At 29.6% G+C, this 18,566-nt stretch overlaps 1 protein-coding gene across 5 annotated transcripts in view; it reads left to right on the forward strand.

The window, feature by feature from the left end:
• The first annotated feature begins 724 nt into the window (after positions 1-724).
• The window catches only part of LOC124543042 (H(+)/Cl(-) exchange transporter 3), a 30,997-nt gene continuing 13,155 nt past the window's right edge, over positions 725-18,566 (forward strand). The window contains exons 1-7 of one of the 5 annotated variants that reach the window (XM_047121053.1): positions 725-932; positions 1,601-1,675; positions 13,522-13,690; positions 14,190-14,222; positions 15,332-15,361; positions 17,460-17,599; positions 18,046-18,249. In XM_047121053.1, the coding sequence (XP_046977009.1) occupies positions 1,607-1,675; positions 13,522-13,690; positions 14,190-14,222; positions 15,332-15,361; positions 17,460-17,599; positions 18,046-18,249 (645 nt within the window). In that variant the 5' untranslated portion in view covers positions 725-932; positions 1,601-1,606. Of the gene's footprint in view, positions 933-1,600; positions 1,676-10,385; positions 10,555-13,521; positions 13,691-14,189; positions 14,223-14,636; positions 14,744-15,331; positions 15,362-17,459; positions 17,600-18,045; positions 18,250-18,566 lie in introns of those variants that run through there. The other 4 variants (XM_047121054.1, XM_047121055.1, XM_047121056.1 and 1 more) reach the window with 4 other exon arrangements.

The raw sequence follows: 18,566 nt of genomic DNA on the forward strand, positions 1-18,566 counted from the left end.
GGCCCCAGTTCGTTAAACGAAGACACGATTTCAGAGACAAGTTTGTTTCAGTTTTCTTCGACGTTTTCCCGAGAAATATTAGCGCGGCCGGTGTGTAAGGTGTTAACGGTACTGTCGTCTGCATATCAGTGAATGTTACTGATTTGCAACAAATCATTGATATGCAGAAGAAACAGAGTGGGTGACAGAATATTGCTGATATAATTGTCGAATTGAAGTGTTCTTGAACACTTTTAATGAAACTTAAAATTAACTCAGTAATAATGAATACAATTTGTGTTTTAAACCAATTTGGTTGTATATAAATATGTTTTTCTTGCTTTTCATTTTTTTTCTCTATTTATTTAGTGGTAGCTTTATGCGAGATCATCTAACTTGGAGTACTTACTTTTAACTTTTCATGTATATATTCTTTTACGCATTATTCTTCCTTTACATAATTATATCAAAGTTATCCTTGTGTTATTTATTAAAATAAATTTAGACTTTCATATTGTGATGTTGTATACAACTGAACTTTCATTTGCAAGCTATTTTGTGGTTTTAGTTAAAAATATATTTTAATGTGAGCAACATATGCATATTTCCAATAATGCTGCTTTTATTGTATTATTTATTGTAATAAATTGTCAATTTTGGTATAGTGTTTGTATAAGCTAAGCCTAAATAAAAATCATCTCCAAGTGTCAAAATCGAAAAGTTGAGGTGTCATGACGATGTTATGACATACTACATAGTACAAACTGACAAGTGGATTCATCGTTGATTCGTTCCTTTCTACCACGAATCAAAACTTGTTTGATTTCTGCCGTAAATAGTAATCTGCGTCGCAATATTCCTGTTGTGTCATTTAAAAGTTTCCAAGTTGATTGTTGCACCGGTTAAAAGTCTTACCAATTAAATAATCTTTCAAAATGTTCACGACTAACTAGGTTAGTGTTTTATAAAAGTTAACTTGACGAAGTGGTTTATTTTTAGACATGTATATTTTTATTTTTTGTCTATTGGTATTTCGTGCATAGAATCAAGAAAAAATAAATGTGAATATGTAAATTAATTTACAGTAACAAAATTTTTATCATATTTACATAATTAGTAAATGGGGGCGTTGCGAATTACTAGTCGACTCGAAGTCGCTTCTGAGTTTAACTACAACCTAAATTACAAAATGATTACTTACCTAATATTAAAATAAATTTTCACGCACAAAGTTCTATTCTTCTAAAAAATTCTAGACTATCTTACTAACTACTTATCATTTACATAATTATAAATTTATAACATTATTTTTATGTTGTTAGAAAACTGGTGGGTAGATAAATTATTTTAGAACTAAAATACATTTCATATGTTGTTTAGCTTTATATTGGTTGTCTAAATAAAAAATCTCATATTCCTGTACTGTAATTGTTATCACATTACAGAAATATGAGATGATCTCTAGATTAGAGTATTATACTACTATTATATCTGCAATATTATTATTATATGCAATAAGAGTGACTTTAAATGTTAATTTTATTCCAGGTTAATTAAATATTTATTTTATGTAATTATAGTTCCATAAACATGTTATCATTTTTATGTAATATTCTTTCAGAAAAATATGGAGCGATTCCCTCTCAAGTCCTCCGTATCAAAAATGGGTACTACATATCAATCTGTCTACAAAAAGGTAAAAACAAAAACAGAAATAAGATTCTGTTTCAACATATAAATCAATATAAAAGTATATTATATATAATCACTATATCATTTGTATTAATGCAATTTCTAATTAAGTAGTGAAATACTTATGACTGATTCATTAAATATAATAATAATCATTTGAATAACATTACATAATATTTCATTATTTATGTGTTTATAATATTTTCATCAGATGCTAGAGTCTTAACTTAAAACAATAATTTGACTGAAATTTGTGAACGAACCAAAGAATCAAAAGATGTTTTTAAATTGATTGATGTGTAATAATTTTTTAAAAGTGATATTTAAGAAATGAAAGCTACTTAAGGAAATTTTAAAATTACTGAATGACTATGTACAGCTGTTGGTTTTAATGGGATGAAGTTTAGTACACAAATTCTTTATGGAATGTTCTTTTTGATAATTTCACCCCCTAAGGGGTTTTCTGTTGGTAGAAATATAAAATCAGTATTTTTGACATGTATTGATAATTTACATTTATCTTCTATTCACTCTATAAGGAAATTTGTTATTTTTTGAGTTATGAATATGGAAGTTGGGCTTTAGGCTTCTGTTTATAAGTAAAAGCCCAATGTTGCTGTGTTTTTGCTGATGAGATATACCACTGTTATTTGTTACACAATAATTTCATTGCAAGCACCAATATTGACATAAGCGTAAAACCTAGGTTAGGTTATTTAATTGATTTTAATGAGGCATACTAATAATGAATTCTCAAACATTATATTAAATCATAAATACATGCGGGATATTTGTTGATTTAAACACAAGCTATGTAGAAGAAGAAATCATTAAAATAATATTAAATAAAAAAATATATAATTTTACACCAATAAAAACTGAACCTGTGTTGTTAAACAAAATATTGAATTAAAACTACCATTATAAAACAAACCGTCAACTTTTAAGCTCCCTTAGGGATCATTTAAAACAGAGTTAACTGTCCTTTACAAAACAAGTAAACTACCAAAATAAAGTATCTATCTTTAGGACAAAAAAAGAACATATGAATTGTACCCAAATATATGAAAAACTTAACTACCTATTCTAAACTATTCAAATAGAAGTTTTATATTTGAAAATATATAAACATTTAAACGACATAATATTATGTACGCGAGTTTTCATATCGTTATTTCGTACCTCCTGATTGAATATAAAAATGTCTGAAATATTAAAATAAGCATTATATCTAGCGCATTTTCAATACAATTTTTAACATAAGTCATCATCATCAGCCTGATCTTGTCCACTGCTGGACATAGGCCCCTCCAAGTGCACGCCACTGTGGTCTTTCTCCGACTACTCGCGTCCAGTAAAAAAAATAATTTAACATATGTAAAAGGCCGAAATAAATGTTATTAAAAAATTGTTTTCTCGAGAATTCTGATGGGGTGTCAATTTATTTTATTAATAACAACTGGCGCACAAATGAAACATATTCCAAAAAAAATCTTCGATTAATATTACAACATTCATATACTTATATTCGATCGCCAAAAGGCAGTACTTAGTTCTTCTGGATCGAAGACTGAGAGCAGGGAATAGTGATTGTTTCATACGGCGTCAACTTCTAGGGCAGTGGTGACCACGTATCAAAATGTGGCACGCCTACCTATTTATAAAAAAAGCAAACAATAAACGGTGCAACCATTATGTTATGGTCCTTACAGAATTTTGAAATTTTAATGACATTTTCTATAACTTATGGAAGTTTGGGGGAAAATATTTGTTTATGTTTGTATATATGAACTTAGCGGCTCTGATACTGTAAAACTATATATTCTACAAACAAAATTCTCATAGTAACTTCATAGATTGTAGTAAATTAATTTCAGTTAAATTTAGGTATTGGCAAAACGTTGTTTTTGGGTATCACTTATGGCAGCGAAAACGTGTAAGATACGAGGTCGAAAATCGAAAAGTGCTCATCGTAATCATTTAATTAACAATTTCCAAAACGTCCGATAAAAACCCAGGTAAAACTACCAAATTACTGGATTTATAATCTGTATAGTTATTAGTAAGCGTTATTACAGACGGCCCAACGTGAACACATTACCGCCCAGACGGTAAGAGATTGTAATTCGATCATACATCAATATGATCGAATTACAATATCTTAGACCTGTCTAAAATATAAATTAAGAGACAATGCTATCCCCATTATAAGTACTCTTTAGATAATTACGACGAATCATTGTCTTAATATTGTAGCTCCCCAAAAAGTTTCACATTAATTTTATTTCTAATAATATTTAGTTAAAAAAGTAATATCAATAAAGTATTATTAAAATACATTCAATAAAACGAAGTATCAAAAAGAACGCGAAGGTTTAAAAATGGCAGTGCTTATGAATAAATGACATTTCACACTTTTAAAGAAATAAAGAAAGAAATACCTAAACGCTGTTAAGGAATGATAGCAATAAAAATGAAATACAAGTATAAAAGAAAACTTGCGTGAATAGAAATCGAAACCGAAAGTTTTGTGAGTTTTGCACTATTTGTGTATTATCTTCAAAGGGAAGCCATACGAGTAAAACTTCTATTGAAAGTATCGAGTTTGAGCATCTCGGAGATATTTTTCTGCGTGTTCTTTTATATTGTTGGCTCTCGATATTCTTATAAATATATTTTTACGGTAACATATTAGATTCTTGTTAACTGTACATGATGAAATAGGGTGGGTGTTTTCGGTAAATTATGTAATTTATTTTACATATCATTGAGGTAAAAACTGTCATTTCAATATTATCTGGCACTTTGATAAATATTTTTTCTGGAACTTTAATGCTAGTATTTGTATATTATATACCAAAAATAGCGATTGTAATTAATTTTTTCCAAAAAACACCAAATATTTATAGCTTTTAATACGAATGAAGTCGTACAAATATAAAGGGTGTTTTTATCAATATGACGTCACCAAAATAACTGCGGGCGTTTTTGTGGGTATATAAAAGGTTTAAAATTTAATTTTGTGGCAAGAAAAGTTTATTTTGCCGAAATACCCTATTGTAACACTGTATATTTCGATGTGAGCTCTTTCTTTTTCTTTCAATAGCAAATTTATTGATTGCATTTTCGCCTAAATTATCATTTATAATGTTTTGGAGTCATAAAAATGATGTTCATATTTTGCCTTCGATTTGTCTCTATTGTTCCCTGGTATGAATGTTCATACGAATTTATTTTCATTGATTCGCTAGTAGCCGCTGTACTTCTAAATATAATTGTTTTGAAAAACTCAATTTTTATTCAACTTTTCAGCATAATAGAACTCGAATTGTCGTACAACAAACAATGATTTTATCGTGCGGTTGTATTAATAAAGTTTTCACAAAGTTACATTTTCATAATATCTTTGCGTGACCTTGTTGCATTTGAAAAAAAAAAAGTATAATCATGACATTTTTGTAATACATTTTAATTGTAATGATTACACAATGTACTACAGAATACAAATAAGGTCTTTTATGAGTTCACAGTGAGTAAAAGTTAAAACGGCTTCTAGTCCAAGATCACATCATTAAGTCTAGTGACCAACCTCTGTTGCATAATTAAAACAGAAGAGTTTTTATTACTTAATAGAAATCACTTTAAAATCATCGTGACGTAATTAGTCAGTCAGAGTGTATTTATTTTATAACAGTTATGTGTAACATTGGCAATGCGCTGTATATATCCTATTGTCAAATAATGTCGATTAAAGATTCAAGTGAATAACAGTCAATTGGCTGTATTCAACTCCATCCGTTGTCAAGTCGATTATTGCATCAATCTGCAATTGCACAGCAAGTGCGAAATAATACAATGTAAGGATGTAAACCTTATATAAAATATTTAGGGACTTAAAATCATTCGTCCTTTAAACTGCATATCGTTAGGGCTCGGCATCTTAAATGAAATATTGTTCATTAGCTCTGGATAAAAATATTTATTGTATTATACCGTTAATTATAAACACTATTTGTAATTACAGGGTGACGTCTGTCAGTATTTAATTACTGACCTCAGATGTCCGTTCTTTAGTGAGTAGCCATCTGCGCAGGAGACGATATTATCTGATTTTTACAGTCTGATGAGAAAGCAGTCCGATCTAGACTCTCTATTGATTGTTCCCGAATCAATCAATGTCATAGTGCAAAAGTCTTTCTATCATATACGTTTTTATGTTCTACATAATTCAAAATAGAATTTTTATGCACCCGAGGATGTGTTTGTTTGATATTTTTTCAGGCAGTAATGTAGCAAGTTATCATATTATTTTTTGTAGGGATTGTTTATGGCCCAAAGAGTATAACATAAGTATAATCACCCAAACAACTGCATTGACTCTTTTCTAGTAGACTAAATGAAGCCAGAAGGTAAAAACTACATGCGTTCTTTACATAATAAACGTATTTGATTCTAAGATATATATAAATCGTATCTTACATTCAATTATAACAAGTTTCCAAATAAATCTAAATTATAACTTTTGCCCTAAGTAAGACATTGTTGATATTTAGTCATTTTAAAATGTTTTCTTGAATGCCTACTTGGGTGGAGCTTTAACAAGATTATCTATGTAAATCAAATCTATCTTAATCGAAACTGCATCCATGATTTTTAATATTAAAAGATAGTCAATAATTACTGCATGTGGCTGTAAATCATTTGTTGCACTACAAAATCTATTGTGGTCTTATCTTGTTCTATAAAATTTTATATGAAACTTAATATTTTGTCTAACATAGCAAAATAGACTTTATGCTATATTGTGGAGAATTAATTTTGTTTTGACAGATTAGTGTTGGCTTTGAGCGTTCATGTTACATATTAAAGCGATTAAGTTCACATTTGCGGTGAATAGACGTTGACTCTCGTCGATGTGGCTGCACCTCGTAAAGTTATTAATCGCGTACAATACACTTAATTTTTGTTGTTAACTACGGTCAGTGATAACAATAGAGTCAATTGTAATATTACACTGGGTATTTAAATGTTTACTTACAGACTCATGGACGGATATTTCTCACTGTAAACAGCTTTCATTTATTTCTTTCTGTCACCTTTGATTCGATATACGAAAGAAAAAGACAGAGCATGTTTAAGGCGTGAGTATACGTGAAATGTCTTCAATTTACAAGAAATCGATGTTAACTTTCGTATTTAAATATATAACTTTCAGTCATAATTCTGATTGGGATGTCGATGAAAAGTACTTAAAGAAATTTATTTAAAATAGTGAAAAGTAATACTACGATGCTACCAGACATGAATCAATTGAAACATAATTAACGGTGTTCCTTGTTATTTGTATGTTCTCTGAAACCCTACGGCCGGCTTATGGGATATCAAATTCATTCGCATGCAATCCCTTTGTCAATATGATCACAGTTTCCAAAATCCATTGATTAAATATTGTTTATTTTGATATTTGATTGATACAATTTCAATGCAAAATGTATCAAGGATTATGGTAGGATGTTAATCGGATATTTGTCATCCATTTAATTTATTCGCACCTGTATGATTAAATAATATTCTACAGAAGGATTATAGAGTATTATTGCGTCAATATTACTTTATTTTTATTTAAAAGTTGAATTCACGAGCTGAATTGCTTGATAGTATAACGTGAGGCAATTTATACGAGTAATTGCTTAATCAGTGATCACATGGATACATATCTAAGAATGAAACGATCACTTCCAAGTTATTTCGTTCGTAGAAAATTATAAAAAATTAAAAAAAAAATTGCGAATAAACCCACAGACACGTTCGCCGTTTCAGTTTAGGATAAAAATAGAAAGTGTATGTTCATAACCGGTGGTTCTAATTTGACTAGAAATGAATTAGTGTAATACTTATACATTTAATTAATTAATTTAAGTTTGAGATTTTGTTTATATATACTTCAATATAAACAACTTTTTTTCTGTCCTCAATAACATTTTATAACTGCTATACCTGAGGGAAATACTTAACTCGTTTTTCTTAGTACGACTATTGTTTGAAAATGACACTATTTATTTAATATTTATTTTGAAATTGAATATTAGTTTCTACTTACTTAGGGTACCTCTATACATTTATTTCCTTCCTATACTCAGCAAACACTCCCTTGTCGGCGCGAAAGGCGCGTAAACGTTGCAAAACGTATTATAGTATTGTCCGGCCTTTTGTGTGAAATTTTCCAAGTTCAAAGAGGTAACGCTGCGGGTTATATAATTTATTTTTGAAGTTTGTACGAAGTGTTTATTTCAGTACGAAGTTAGCACTTGAAAAGCCGCATTGTTTCTAGTCTGAATTTAAATACTCGACCTTCGCTATAAATTCACGTGTTTCCTTCATTGCGGCAACTTGCTTGTTATTTGTATGTAATCATTATTACATATTATGAAATAAATTCCCCCGGCATGTTTGTTTATTTGAATCAAATCTGCTCAAAAAGATTTTCATACGGAGTGATAAACTAAAGAGGTTTAGATGTAGGTTTGCTTGTAATTCATGTGGTTTGTTGAAATATTATGTTGATGTTTATTGAAGATATTGGTCGCCAATATGAAAACTATCAAACCTCTATATGATAGAAACGTTTTATCCTTATTTTACTCGTGCGAATTTGGGACGATTTAATTTAATCATTATTAAAAATGTAAGGTGTGAAACACCGAGTACGCTGTGAACAGCACTGTATAGATTTGGACTTAAAATTATGATTGAAAATTCTACAGAAAGCTACTTATGTTTATGCTATACACTGATTCGATTCAAGTGTTGATATGAGACGGATATTGTGGCCTGGTTTCGTTGAGTTGCTAACAATTCTGCAATTATTTAGCTCCCGGTAACTGTTTGCAGAGCACGCATTGGCAAAACCTCTACATTATCTTAATTAATCCCCCTGATCGGCAAACAATTTAGATTTACAAATGTATAACAGCGCTTAGCACATACATTAAGTATCAAACATATCTAAGGCAAAATAAGGCAATTCGCAACGGTATTTCGAAAAACTACATATTCGGAGAGAGTGTCTAATTATACAAGTTTTTAATAAAAATATATTCATATATGTATTTCCATAATCTGTTTTAATAACTGAATAATAAACTTTTTTCAACAAATCTCGTTTATTAATAATCATAATGTGATATAAATTTGATTTAACAAATTACGAACTGAAGATTTTTGTTCTTATCGACAGGAAAAAAGCGATCTAGCCTATAAGCCAATTTAGGATCGAATTTTAAATCATATGTATTATTATTTGCTTTACATCATAGGCATTGTATTTTATAAATATAGTAATCTCTTGTACATTGCGGGATGTTACTTAACTTGGAGAGCCTTATAAAAATGAACATCCTCCGTACTGGTTTTTTATTCTCTTTAAACAAGATGAATACCATTTTTTAATTTGTCTTAATTTGCATAAATTAAATAGGTGTCAAATACAATTAATTATTTATTTATTTTATTTATTACTCTCAGAGTTATGTATATGTAATTACCAACTCATTTAATTTGATACATCGAACTCTAAATATTTGCTCATGTAGCTTGCTCAGTAATTTCCTCTCTGCGTTCAAAATTGCATTTAGTGAAAATCTATTTTGATTTTGCGTTCCCTTATTACTATCTATCTGTTCATTAATACCGTGAGATTCCAGACATTCTATCGCATTGTTTGGCTTTATCTGAAATGTGATTAACGTTGATCTGTTTTCGAAAACTAGTGACGTAGAAATATTTTTTAATTTGAGTACATTTGCACTCTTCCAAAGGTTTGGTTATTTCTATAAATAATAAAATAAGAAATCATATGTTTTTTATCGTTAATTCTATTATTTTGATTTAAAAATAATTCTTACTCTCCTTAGCAATATACTTTTAGACTTGTTTCTCGTATAGAGAAGTGTCAGAATAACATTACAAGAACTAAGTATACTTTTAATACAGGTAGATCGTAGGAAACCATAATTATTGTATTTAATAACTTGACGTGGATTGTTGTCCGATCATAACATGTCGGGTGCGTCATAGCACTATCATAGATTTTGCCGGACGCATAACGCCTAACACTTAGCTGTAACTCGTATGCCATACATCAAACTGACAAGTCATGTTTGATGTATGGCACGATCCTCGACCCGTAAGACTTACTACCTTATGAATCGCACTCAGGCACGCCCCACGCATAGAGACAGGATGACTACCTACGTCATATAGTTACTTTTCAGTGTATATATTGTGTTTTTCTTCTCTTTGAATTCTTTACCTCTAACAATTTGTATTTACTTTTAAATCTAGTAAATTATATTATATAGAATTATTTTGATTTTGTTTCTTATAAAACACTGTTATCCAGCTAAAAAAAACTGTCGAATGTAATGTATATATTTGATTAATTAAATATTTTTAAAAACATTATAAAACGTTGAGGTGGCGTCCTAGGCTTGTATAACAAATTTTCTTAATTTATTCCATTTCAAACTATTTACTATGATTCACATTTAGATTACGTTTAATACTATTATTATACAAACAATGATGTATACTATTGCCCTAATCCATCGATATTTGTACTCGATATCTTATATCGTGCACGCAACATCACTAGTCGGTGTGGCGAAAGATGAAACCTTGTTTTATCGATTTTCCGCTTTCGGTATAACATTCAGTCGGGTGAACATTGTGCCCAGCTAACGAACATACCAGTGCTAAGCGGGTTCAAATAATAAATAACTTCCTGACTCCTAACGAGTCCTACTCGGGTTATTCATGAAAGGATGCAGTTATGTGATTTCGGTGAATAAAAGTCGAGAAAATTCTGGAAATGCGCGTTGAGATGTGAGTATCGTGAGCCTGTGGGGTGCTTCCTTAGATATTGTAGAACTGTGTAAAACATTTACGTAATTTGGCTTTAAAGATTAATGTGTGCTTAATACTTTGTAATAATTTATTTAATAAAAATAAATAAAATGTAAGTATTTAATGAATTAAAAGATAACATTTAGACATTATTAGAAATATATAAAAATAAATGAATATTAAATAATTCGAATTGCAAGTTGACGTAGGTGACGTGCATAATACGTCATATTCTTATAGTGTAAATTATTTAGATGAAACGAAATTACTTGTTCGGAAAAATAATATTGATAATTTATATTATTATAGATATAAATTGGTTAAAAATAGATATAAAAATTATTATATTGAAATTTATTTTAAAGCTTCATTATGCAAATTTCAACATAAGTTGATTAGATCGATTTAACTACTTTCCGCGAAGAAAAGCCCTCGAGGCCATCTCCTTGCAGAGTTAAATACAATTAGTTTATTGATTATATAATACAATAAAAATACGTCAATTCAAATAACTCATTATCCATGAAAATTTAGTATTAAGATTTATTACGTAAAACCTAATATGTAAAGATTAACAAATAAAATACAATTTGTCAGTGATCTTTAGTCTTCCTCTTATATATAATTCAATAAAATTAAAATGTGTTTAAATAAAATGTGCTTGCCACGAATGCTTTTGGGTCGTCATTTTATTAAAACAAAACTATATAGAGTCCAAACAAAAATCTTTCCAAAAATATCGGTAATATATTCAGTTACTCGTCTGAATATTTAAACAAGTAGATAAAACCGCATATCTGTAAATACTAAGTTTATAAATATTCGTATAATTAACGTGAACCCAGGTAATTAATTAATAATACGCCTCTACGCAAACAGCCCACAAATCTTTTTATAGAGGACGAGTGCAAGAAAATAAAATGAATATTTTTACATTCGTTGTCCACACCATCCTGAATGAAAATTGTCCATAATTGATAAAATGAACAAGTCTTTTATCGACCGTAATGGACAAAATCCATCAACAGTTGATTTCTGGCATAATTGGCTTATGTTTTCATCGGTAAATGGAAATATCGGTAGGTCTAACGGGATGAAAATTTCACAGGATCTTTTTTTTGGCCGGACTTCGAAACTAAATAAGGATTTTTCAATATTTATAAACTTCACTCTAAAGTTAGAAATATGAGATATCTCTTAATTTTGAAATTGGCGATTTAGATTTAGTGGAGTTGGTGGGTGTTCGTGTAAAGCCTCCGATAGGAAACCCCATGGGTACCCGGCTAGTGAATAATAATAATGTATCTGGAGGATTGTCTAGGTGACCAATATTTGTATTTCTGACATGATATTATGATTTTTTCGCATAAAATATACTTCCCTTAAAATTTCCTGTACGTCACAAAAGTTAAATTGACTTTAATTTATTCAAGCGTATATTTATTCGTAAAAAGTAAAATATTATTTCTTTATGCTAAAGTCGTGCCTCTTTTGCGTTTTATCTTTTGTTTTTCTTTTTTATTAGCACAATATCTTTGAAAATACATAGAATATTTATTTGCGTAACATGGTAAGCTATTGAAAATTACTTAATGGGATCACGACATAACGGCGGTAATTAACAAGTTCAAAGGCTATTTGGCTTTATTGAAGTTCCATTGAAAGTGGCCCTCAAACAAATAGATTAATGAAATCTTTGTAAATTGCCGAGACAATAACGGGGAATTGTGCAATATTTTAAAATGCAGTTAGTCGAGGCTTAAATCTGTTTGACTTATTTTCCTTTCCACTTATTGAATTCGCATTGAATGGTTCTAAAAGAAAATAAATATCTCGACCCTGTAAACTCATTGTTCCGTTCAATAAGCTGTTAATAGGTATTTTTTCCACAGCACGAACGTATTTCTGGTATTTTTTCTGTTTATTCAAAAACTTTGTTCTTATATTTTAATTTGTTTCAAAGTTAAACGTTTTTTTTTGGAAATTGACAGAGAAAATGAGACATGTAAATTTTATTAATGGTTCTTTAAATGGTTAGATTGTATTAGTAGTAACTAGCAGGGCAAAATTTTACGAGGGCAAGATTTAAGTCGCATTAGTCCATTCCGGGACCCTAGATGTTGTGACCTTTTTTTCGACCAAGACCAAGAGAATCAAGTGTTTCACTTATGACATTCTTTTCGTACTATTCTAAATATGTAGCCCGCTGTATGGGAGGGGCACGAGGCTCATTAAACCACGATGCTGTGGACGATGGTCCATGTAATCCATGCTAGGCAGCCGCCTCTGGTTGTTGTAGGTAAAAAGTCGAAAGTTACTGAAGATTTCAACAATAGCAATTTTAATAATTTACTAGAAATAATATGTGATAGACAAGTTTTCACCGACAAGGCTATTTAAACGTAAGAAACACTTCAAATTACGTAAAATAAGAGCAAAAAATCTTTCAAAGTAGCATTGTAAGAAAGTAGAATAGAGATGTCGTTTTTCAATGAGTGAGTAACAACTATAGAAGGAATAACTTATATTATTTTACATTTCATCGAAAAAAGACTCAATAGAACATAATTTAACACAACCAGATTTTCTTGATATAAATCTGAAAAAAGTTTTTGGGCTAATTGCTTGCGTGAATTGTTATTTACTTTTTAAAATAATTTATGATCAAAAATCTATTTCTATAACATTAATCAGGTACATTTGGTGGTTTGTATTTAAAGCATATTATATTATAATTCGGGCGTTGATTTAATAAAAAACGATGAAGTGATACATTATTGTTAAAACTACTATTTTAGTAGATTATAACGGCTACGAAGTCTTTAATACTATATACTCAGGTGTGTAATTTGCCGCTTAAAAAAAATTTTATGTTAGAATGAAATAAACGAAAGTTAAGATAAAATTGATTACTAATTTTATGGAATAAAAATAAAATCTGTTCAGGGTACAAATACAAGCAACGGGCGTGGAGCTCATACGTCAACAGATGATGACATGGTAGATATAACACCTGGGCCGCATCGAGCGGCGGATACAAGTTCTACACCTACCAACCACGGGACTTTCCAACTATACGAACACAGCGGTAGGAACAGCAACGCCAGCGCTAACTGTAAGTATTAGCAGATGTTACGATTGATTATAACATAGACATATACATTAGTAGGCTAAGACAAGCACTATCAATTATTTATCTTTCCTTCTTTTGATATTAAAATATAAGAAGCTGGTTTTTGAACTGTGTTGTACAAAATCATTAAACTAATTTGACTGTAACAAAGTATTTTTGTAATGTAAACTAACACTTATGTATATTATTTTAAACTAATTTAAAGTGTTAGTTTAGTCACGGTTAAGTTTAAAGATTATGTACAATGGAATTAGCACATGTAGTTTCAATAAAAGTTGATTATTAGGCATATATGTATCTTCATAAATAGCTGCTATATTAAAAATAATAAAATAAAATTACAAGTATTAATACAATTCATTATCAGGGTATTTTAATAATATTTATAAAAAATGTATACGGATTTATAAGTATTCTCTTAGTCAAATATATAGAAGTCTGAAACAGAAGCAAATTAAATGTTTTGTTTCTTATTTTTAAGCATTCATCGCTCAGTACTTCAGTTCGTCAGCCGGTAAGAGACCAGCCGGATAACTGTTAGTTCCACAAACTCACTACGAGTAAATGTAGTCATTCTCATATCTAGCTTATTAGTCCTGTTTGCTTTTGTGAAATACGTGATTTGTAGTACTTAAACTATTTCGAGTTATTCTTTAAAGCAAATTTAAAATATATTTATTGTTTTTATGGTCTGTTAATGCATCATGCCATTGAAAAGGATACAATCCACATTATTATTATTTATACCACGATTAGTAATAATAATTCATTTAAATATACATATATTGTCATATGTTAATTTGAATTGAAAATATGGGTAAAAATAATTGTTATTTCTATATGAATGACAAATTTTGAAATCATATCGATAAACAGTTTAAATGTTCATATCAACCAGATAAGATATTTGATATGTAATTTAATTTAGTCGTGTGTGGCAATTAGTTCTTAGTTCTTGTGTGTTCATTAAATAAATGGATTCCTCAGTAGTAAACACAGAAACTGATGATACTGAACCACTTGTCGCTGATGTAGGTAAAGTGAATACAATTACATAGAAGTAAATTTTTACTTAATTTAATGATTTAATCATTAATTTTATATTTTTATTAAGTGGCTATGAATTGTTGAAAACAAATAACGATTATAATGATAAGTTTTTCTTACAATATTAAATACAGAAATTGAAAACCTTACAATACCGAAAATAATTTCAATGATCGTATAATGTATTAGAAAACACTTTTTATTTGTTCATATTAAACACACTTCACTTATTATATTTGCACGTATATCAAAAATCTGAATAAACAGAATGGTAGATTTTATTTTTTTAAGCATGGTAACCCCGGAATGTTTTTGACAGTTTGACATTTCGCTGATTGCTTGTACTCTCGTCATTCATCGAACACGACAGTACTCTGGTTCATTTAATCTATACTTCCTCTAACAAAGCCTTATCTATTGCCTTATCTTTTTAAATAAACGTTTTATGTTATGTTTGAAACTAAGCGAAACCCGTAAAAATATACAAGCGAAAAGCAATAATATGTCTTCCGCATTAAATAAAAAATATTGTGCCTTACGGTGAAACTTAAATTAAATTGTTAAACACATTTACAGGGGACGCCGTTATATTCTCCGGAATGCAAGGTATGTATTGTATTTTTTATATAAATTTATAGATTAATTTTTGTTAAAATCGAGGACGGAATTTTCAAAAATCCTAAGACTTAATAAACAGTTTAATAAACTTTTTAACAAAGTTACATATTAATCTAGAACGAATTTATACGTATAATATTGATGAAAAATTTACATAAACTGCAAATTAAGTCCACTTTACGTTGTGAAAAATATGTTTTAAGATTTTTTTGAGAAGTTTAATGCCAATCTCAGACTCAAAATTCAAATGTATACTTTCTCTTTTGGAAACGACGATTAAATTGATGAAAAAAACAAATATTATTTTTAGAATGCTTTTGATACAAAATCTCAAATACAAACAATGTCTTAATTATGTGCAAAAAATCTATTCATCTGTTTAAAATGTTTGTAATAAGGTCTTAAAAAATATACAATTTCATTTTTAAACAAACACTATAATTTCAGCGACATCTAACAAAAGATATGTCTTTTTAGATACCTGTATTTCTTATCAAATATTAATCACAAAGGAAATTATCTATCAAAACTCGACAAAAACTAATGCAAACAAGTTTTTTGTTTAAATGTAAAATGATACGATGGAGACATTAAAAAAAAATTATTGAGGGGTTGGGGATACATCTGGTATCCGTATTACTATTTTAAATAAATTATGTAAAAATAATACTAATATGTCAACGAGTGTTTATCAATAGTAATTATATACAATGAGAAAAACTATCGGCAGATATTTTGTGCTGTGTACTGTAAAAACTCCTGAAATGTGTTGTTTTTTCTGCCACTATGGAAATTCATACCTACTCACAACATGCAGTGTCATTCTTAATATTGGCAATTATTATAAAATAAATATAATTAAATAATTAATTGAAAAAGACAAATTAATCTGTGTTACGTATGTTGAAATGTTATATTTGTTTTTGTTCTTTACTATTTTAAATTTTATATAAGGGTTTTGCTATCATCCTTTGATTTTGAATTAATTTTTGATAACACATATTCCTATACATTGCACCCATTATGTTGCAGTCAGTGAGACATAAAAATTAATAAATAACCATTGCCTGTGTTCATACATGTAAACAAATGCATAGAATTATTAAATTGAAAATGACGAATACACAATTAGTTATTGTTCAATTAAAATCAAGGTTTTTATACATTTTATATTAGACAACCATGTTTTCCTTTTTGCTACAGGATACTTTTTGCATAAAATGTATGAAATCTTCCATATAACATTATTGAAAATATTGATTCAGTCTTATGCAATTCACACAAATAAATTTAAATTTTGAAAGTTTATATCTGTGAATACAACCCGTCCAAAACAGATAATATAAGAACAAAATAAATATATCTAACCTTCAAGAAGCTTCAACTTGCAGAACACTTTCGATGGCTTCAAATCTTTTTTTTTTTAATTAATTACTGATTCACTATTTAAATATTATTGATAAATCATTAAAACTCATACACATTGACATGGCTCGGATTTGTATGGTAACATTAATTCGCGTCGTCATCACGTCATTTGCGTTTTTGTTAGTTACTTACTTTCATAATTTTTTTAGATATTTTCAGAGATTATATGCGATACATAAATAAATATTTTTTAATGTTTCCAAATTATAGGTTTTGTTTTACAAAAACGATTCGAATTCCAAAGTAATGTTCACACAGGTACAACACATCAGATAGGACGTTAAAGACTTTGAGTAAAGAAACATTTATTTTCTCACCATTGCTTCTACTTGTGTATGTATTATTTGAGATAAAAGAGATAGCAAATAAAAACTCATCGCGCATGATCGAAAATTGTTATGGCAATATTGAATATAAATCTAACAAAACGGCCGGGCGACCAGTCTCGGTCTTTTATTGTCGTCGAGATCGCTATGACGACATAACAACTGTTTGCTCTGAAAACTCGCAATCGCTAATAAAACCGATTGATATTAATTTACAAAATCTGTAACTTAATATAAAATTAATTCCGTTACGTTTTTAATGTAAATGAAATACAAATTTTCGATACGTTTTCGAATATTTGCATTGCATTGCATTGCATCGGATGTTGCAGGCGACACAGACGATATCCCGGGGATCGGCCAGTACGATGATTTCCACACTATCGATTGGCAGCGGGACATCGCGCGTGACCGGATGCGACACAGATACATTGTGAAGAAACGACAGGACTCTATATGGGATCTCATTAAAGTAATTAATATTGAGTGTTTAGCGGAATTAGCGATGTTCTTGTTGCAAATTATTATAAAATTCGTAAGTTAATTGAAAGAAAACGTGAATATTCAGCGGCATGGTTGTTTGCGTTTAAATATTGATTTTTTTCCTTTCTCCACGTTATGATATTTCGTTTATATCGTTTCATGTTATGAGATTTGTTTCGTTGATTCGCTTTCGTATTATTATTTATTAAATGTAACCTCAGTTATGTATATGGAATGTATGCTATAAAACTTGTACATCACGTCGTGTCTCTTCTCACTGAGTAAGTGGATGTGAATTATAATTTGTATAATAGGTCGAAATATTTATGACATATATTGTTGGATTCTGTGTTAGTGTTTTCTAAATTTAAAGTTAAATGTCTTGAAATCGTAATTACGGCATTTCATTCTATGATTAATTTGTTAAAAATCCAGGGCGCTCACGACGCGTGGTCGGGATGGGTGTGCGTGCTCCTCGTCGGCGTCTGCACGGGCGTCGTGGCCGGTGTTATAGACATTGGGGCGTCATGGATGACGGACCTCAAGTTCGGCATCTGCCCGCAGGCGTTCTGGTTCAACAGGGAGCAGTGCTGCTGGTCCAACGATGAAATCACCTTCGATCATGGGAATTGTTCTGAGGTATGATGATCACATCTCTTCGATGCCTTTTATTGTATTTAAAGCCCATATCATTAACACAAATGGCTATTTTTAATCCATGTACAGGTGTGTCTAGGGCGTGTCTCCGACATGGCGTACATTATTTTGTATGTCGGACATGTATAACGTTATAGTCTGCACATTTTTTTTTACAATAAGCTCAGATTATAAAACAAAAAGCAGATGAGAAATTACATTATGGAGAAGCAACAAATACAAATTCCAGTAGTTCGTAACGACGCGTTTTTTGTTATTACGTAAAAGTGCTATCACTTGAATTGTTAATTATTCGCGTT

This window comes from Vanessa cardui, chromosome Z (assembly GCF_905220365.1).
Source record: "Vanessa cardui chromosome Z, ilVanCard2.1, whole genome shotgun sequence".
In the NCBI taxonomy this organism is placed as follows: Eukaryota; Metazoa; Arthropoda; class Insecta; order Lepidoptera; family Nymphalidae; genus Vanessa; species Vanessa cardui.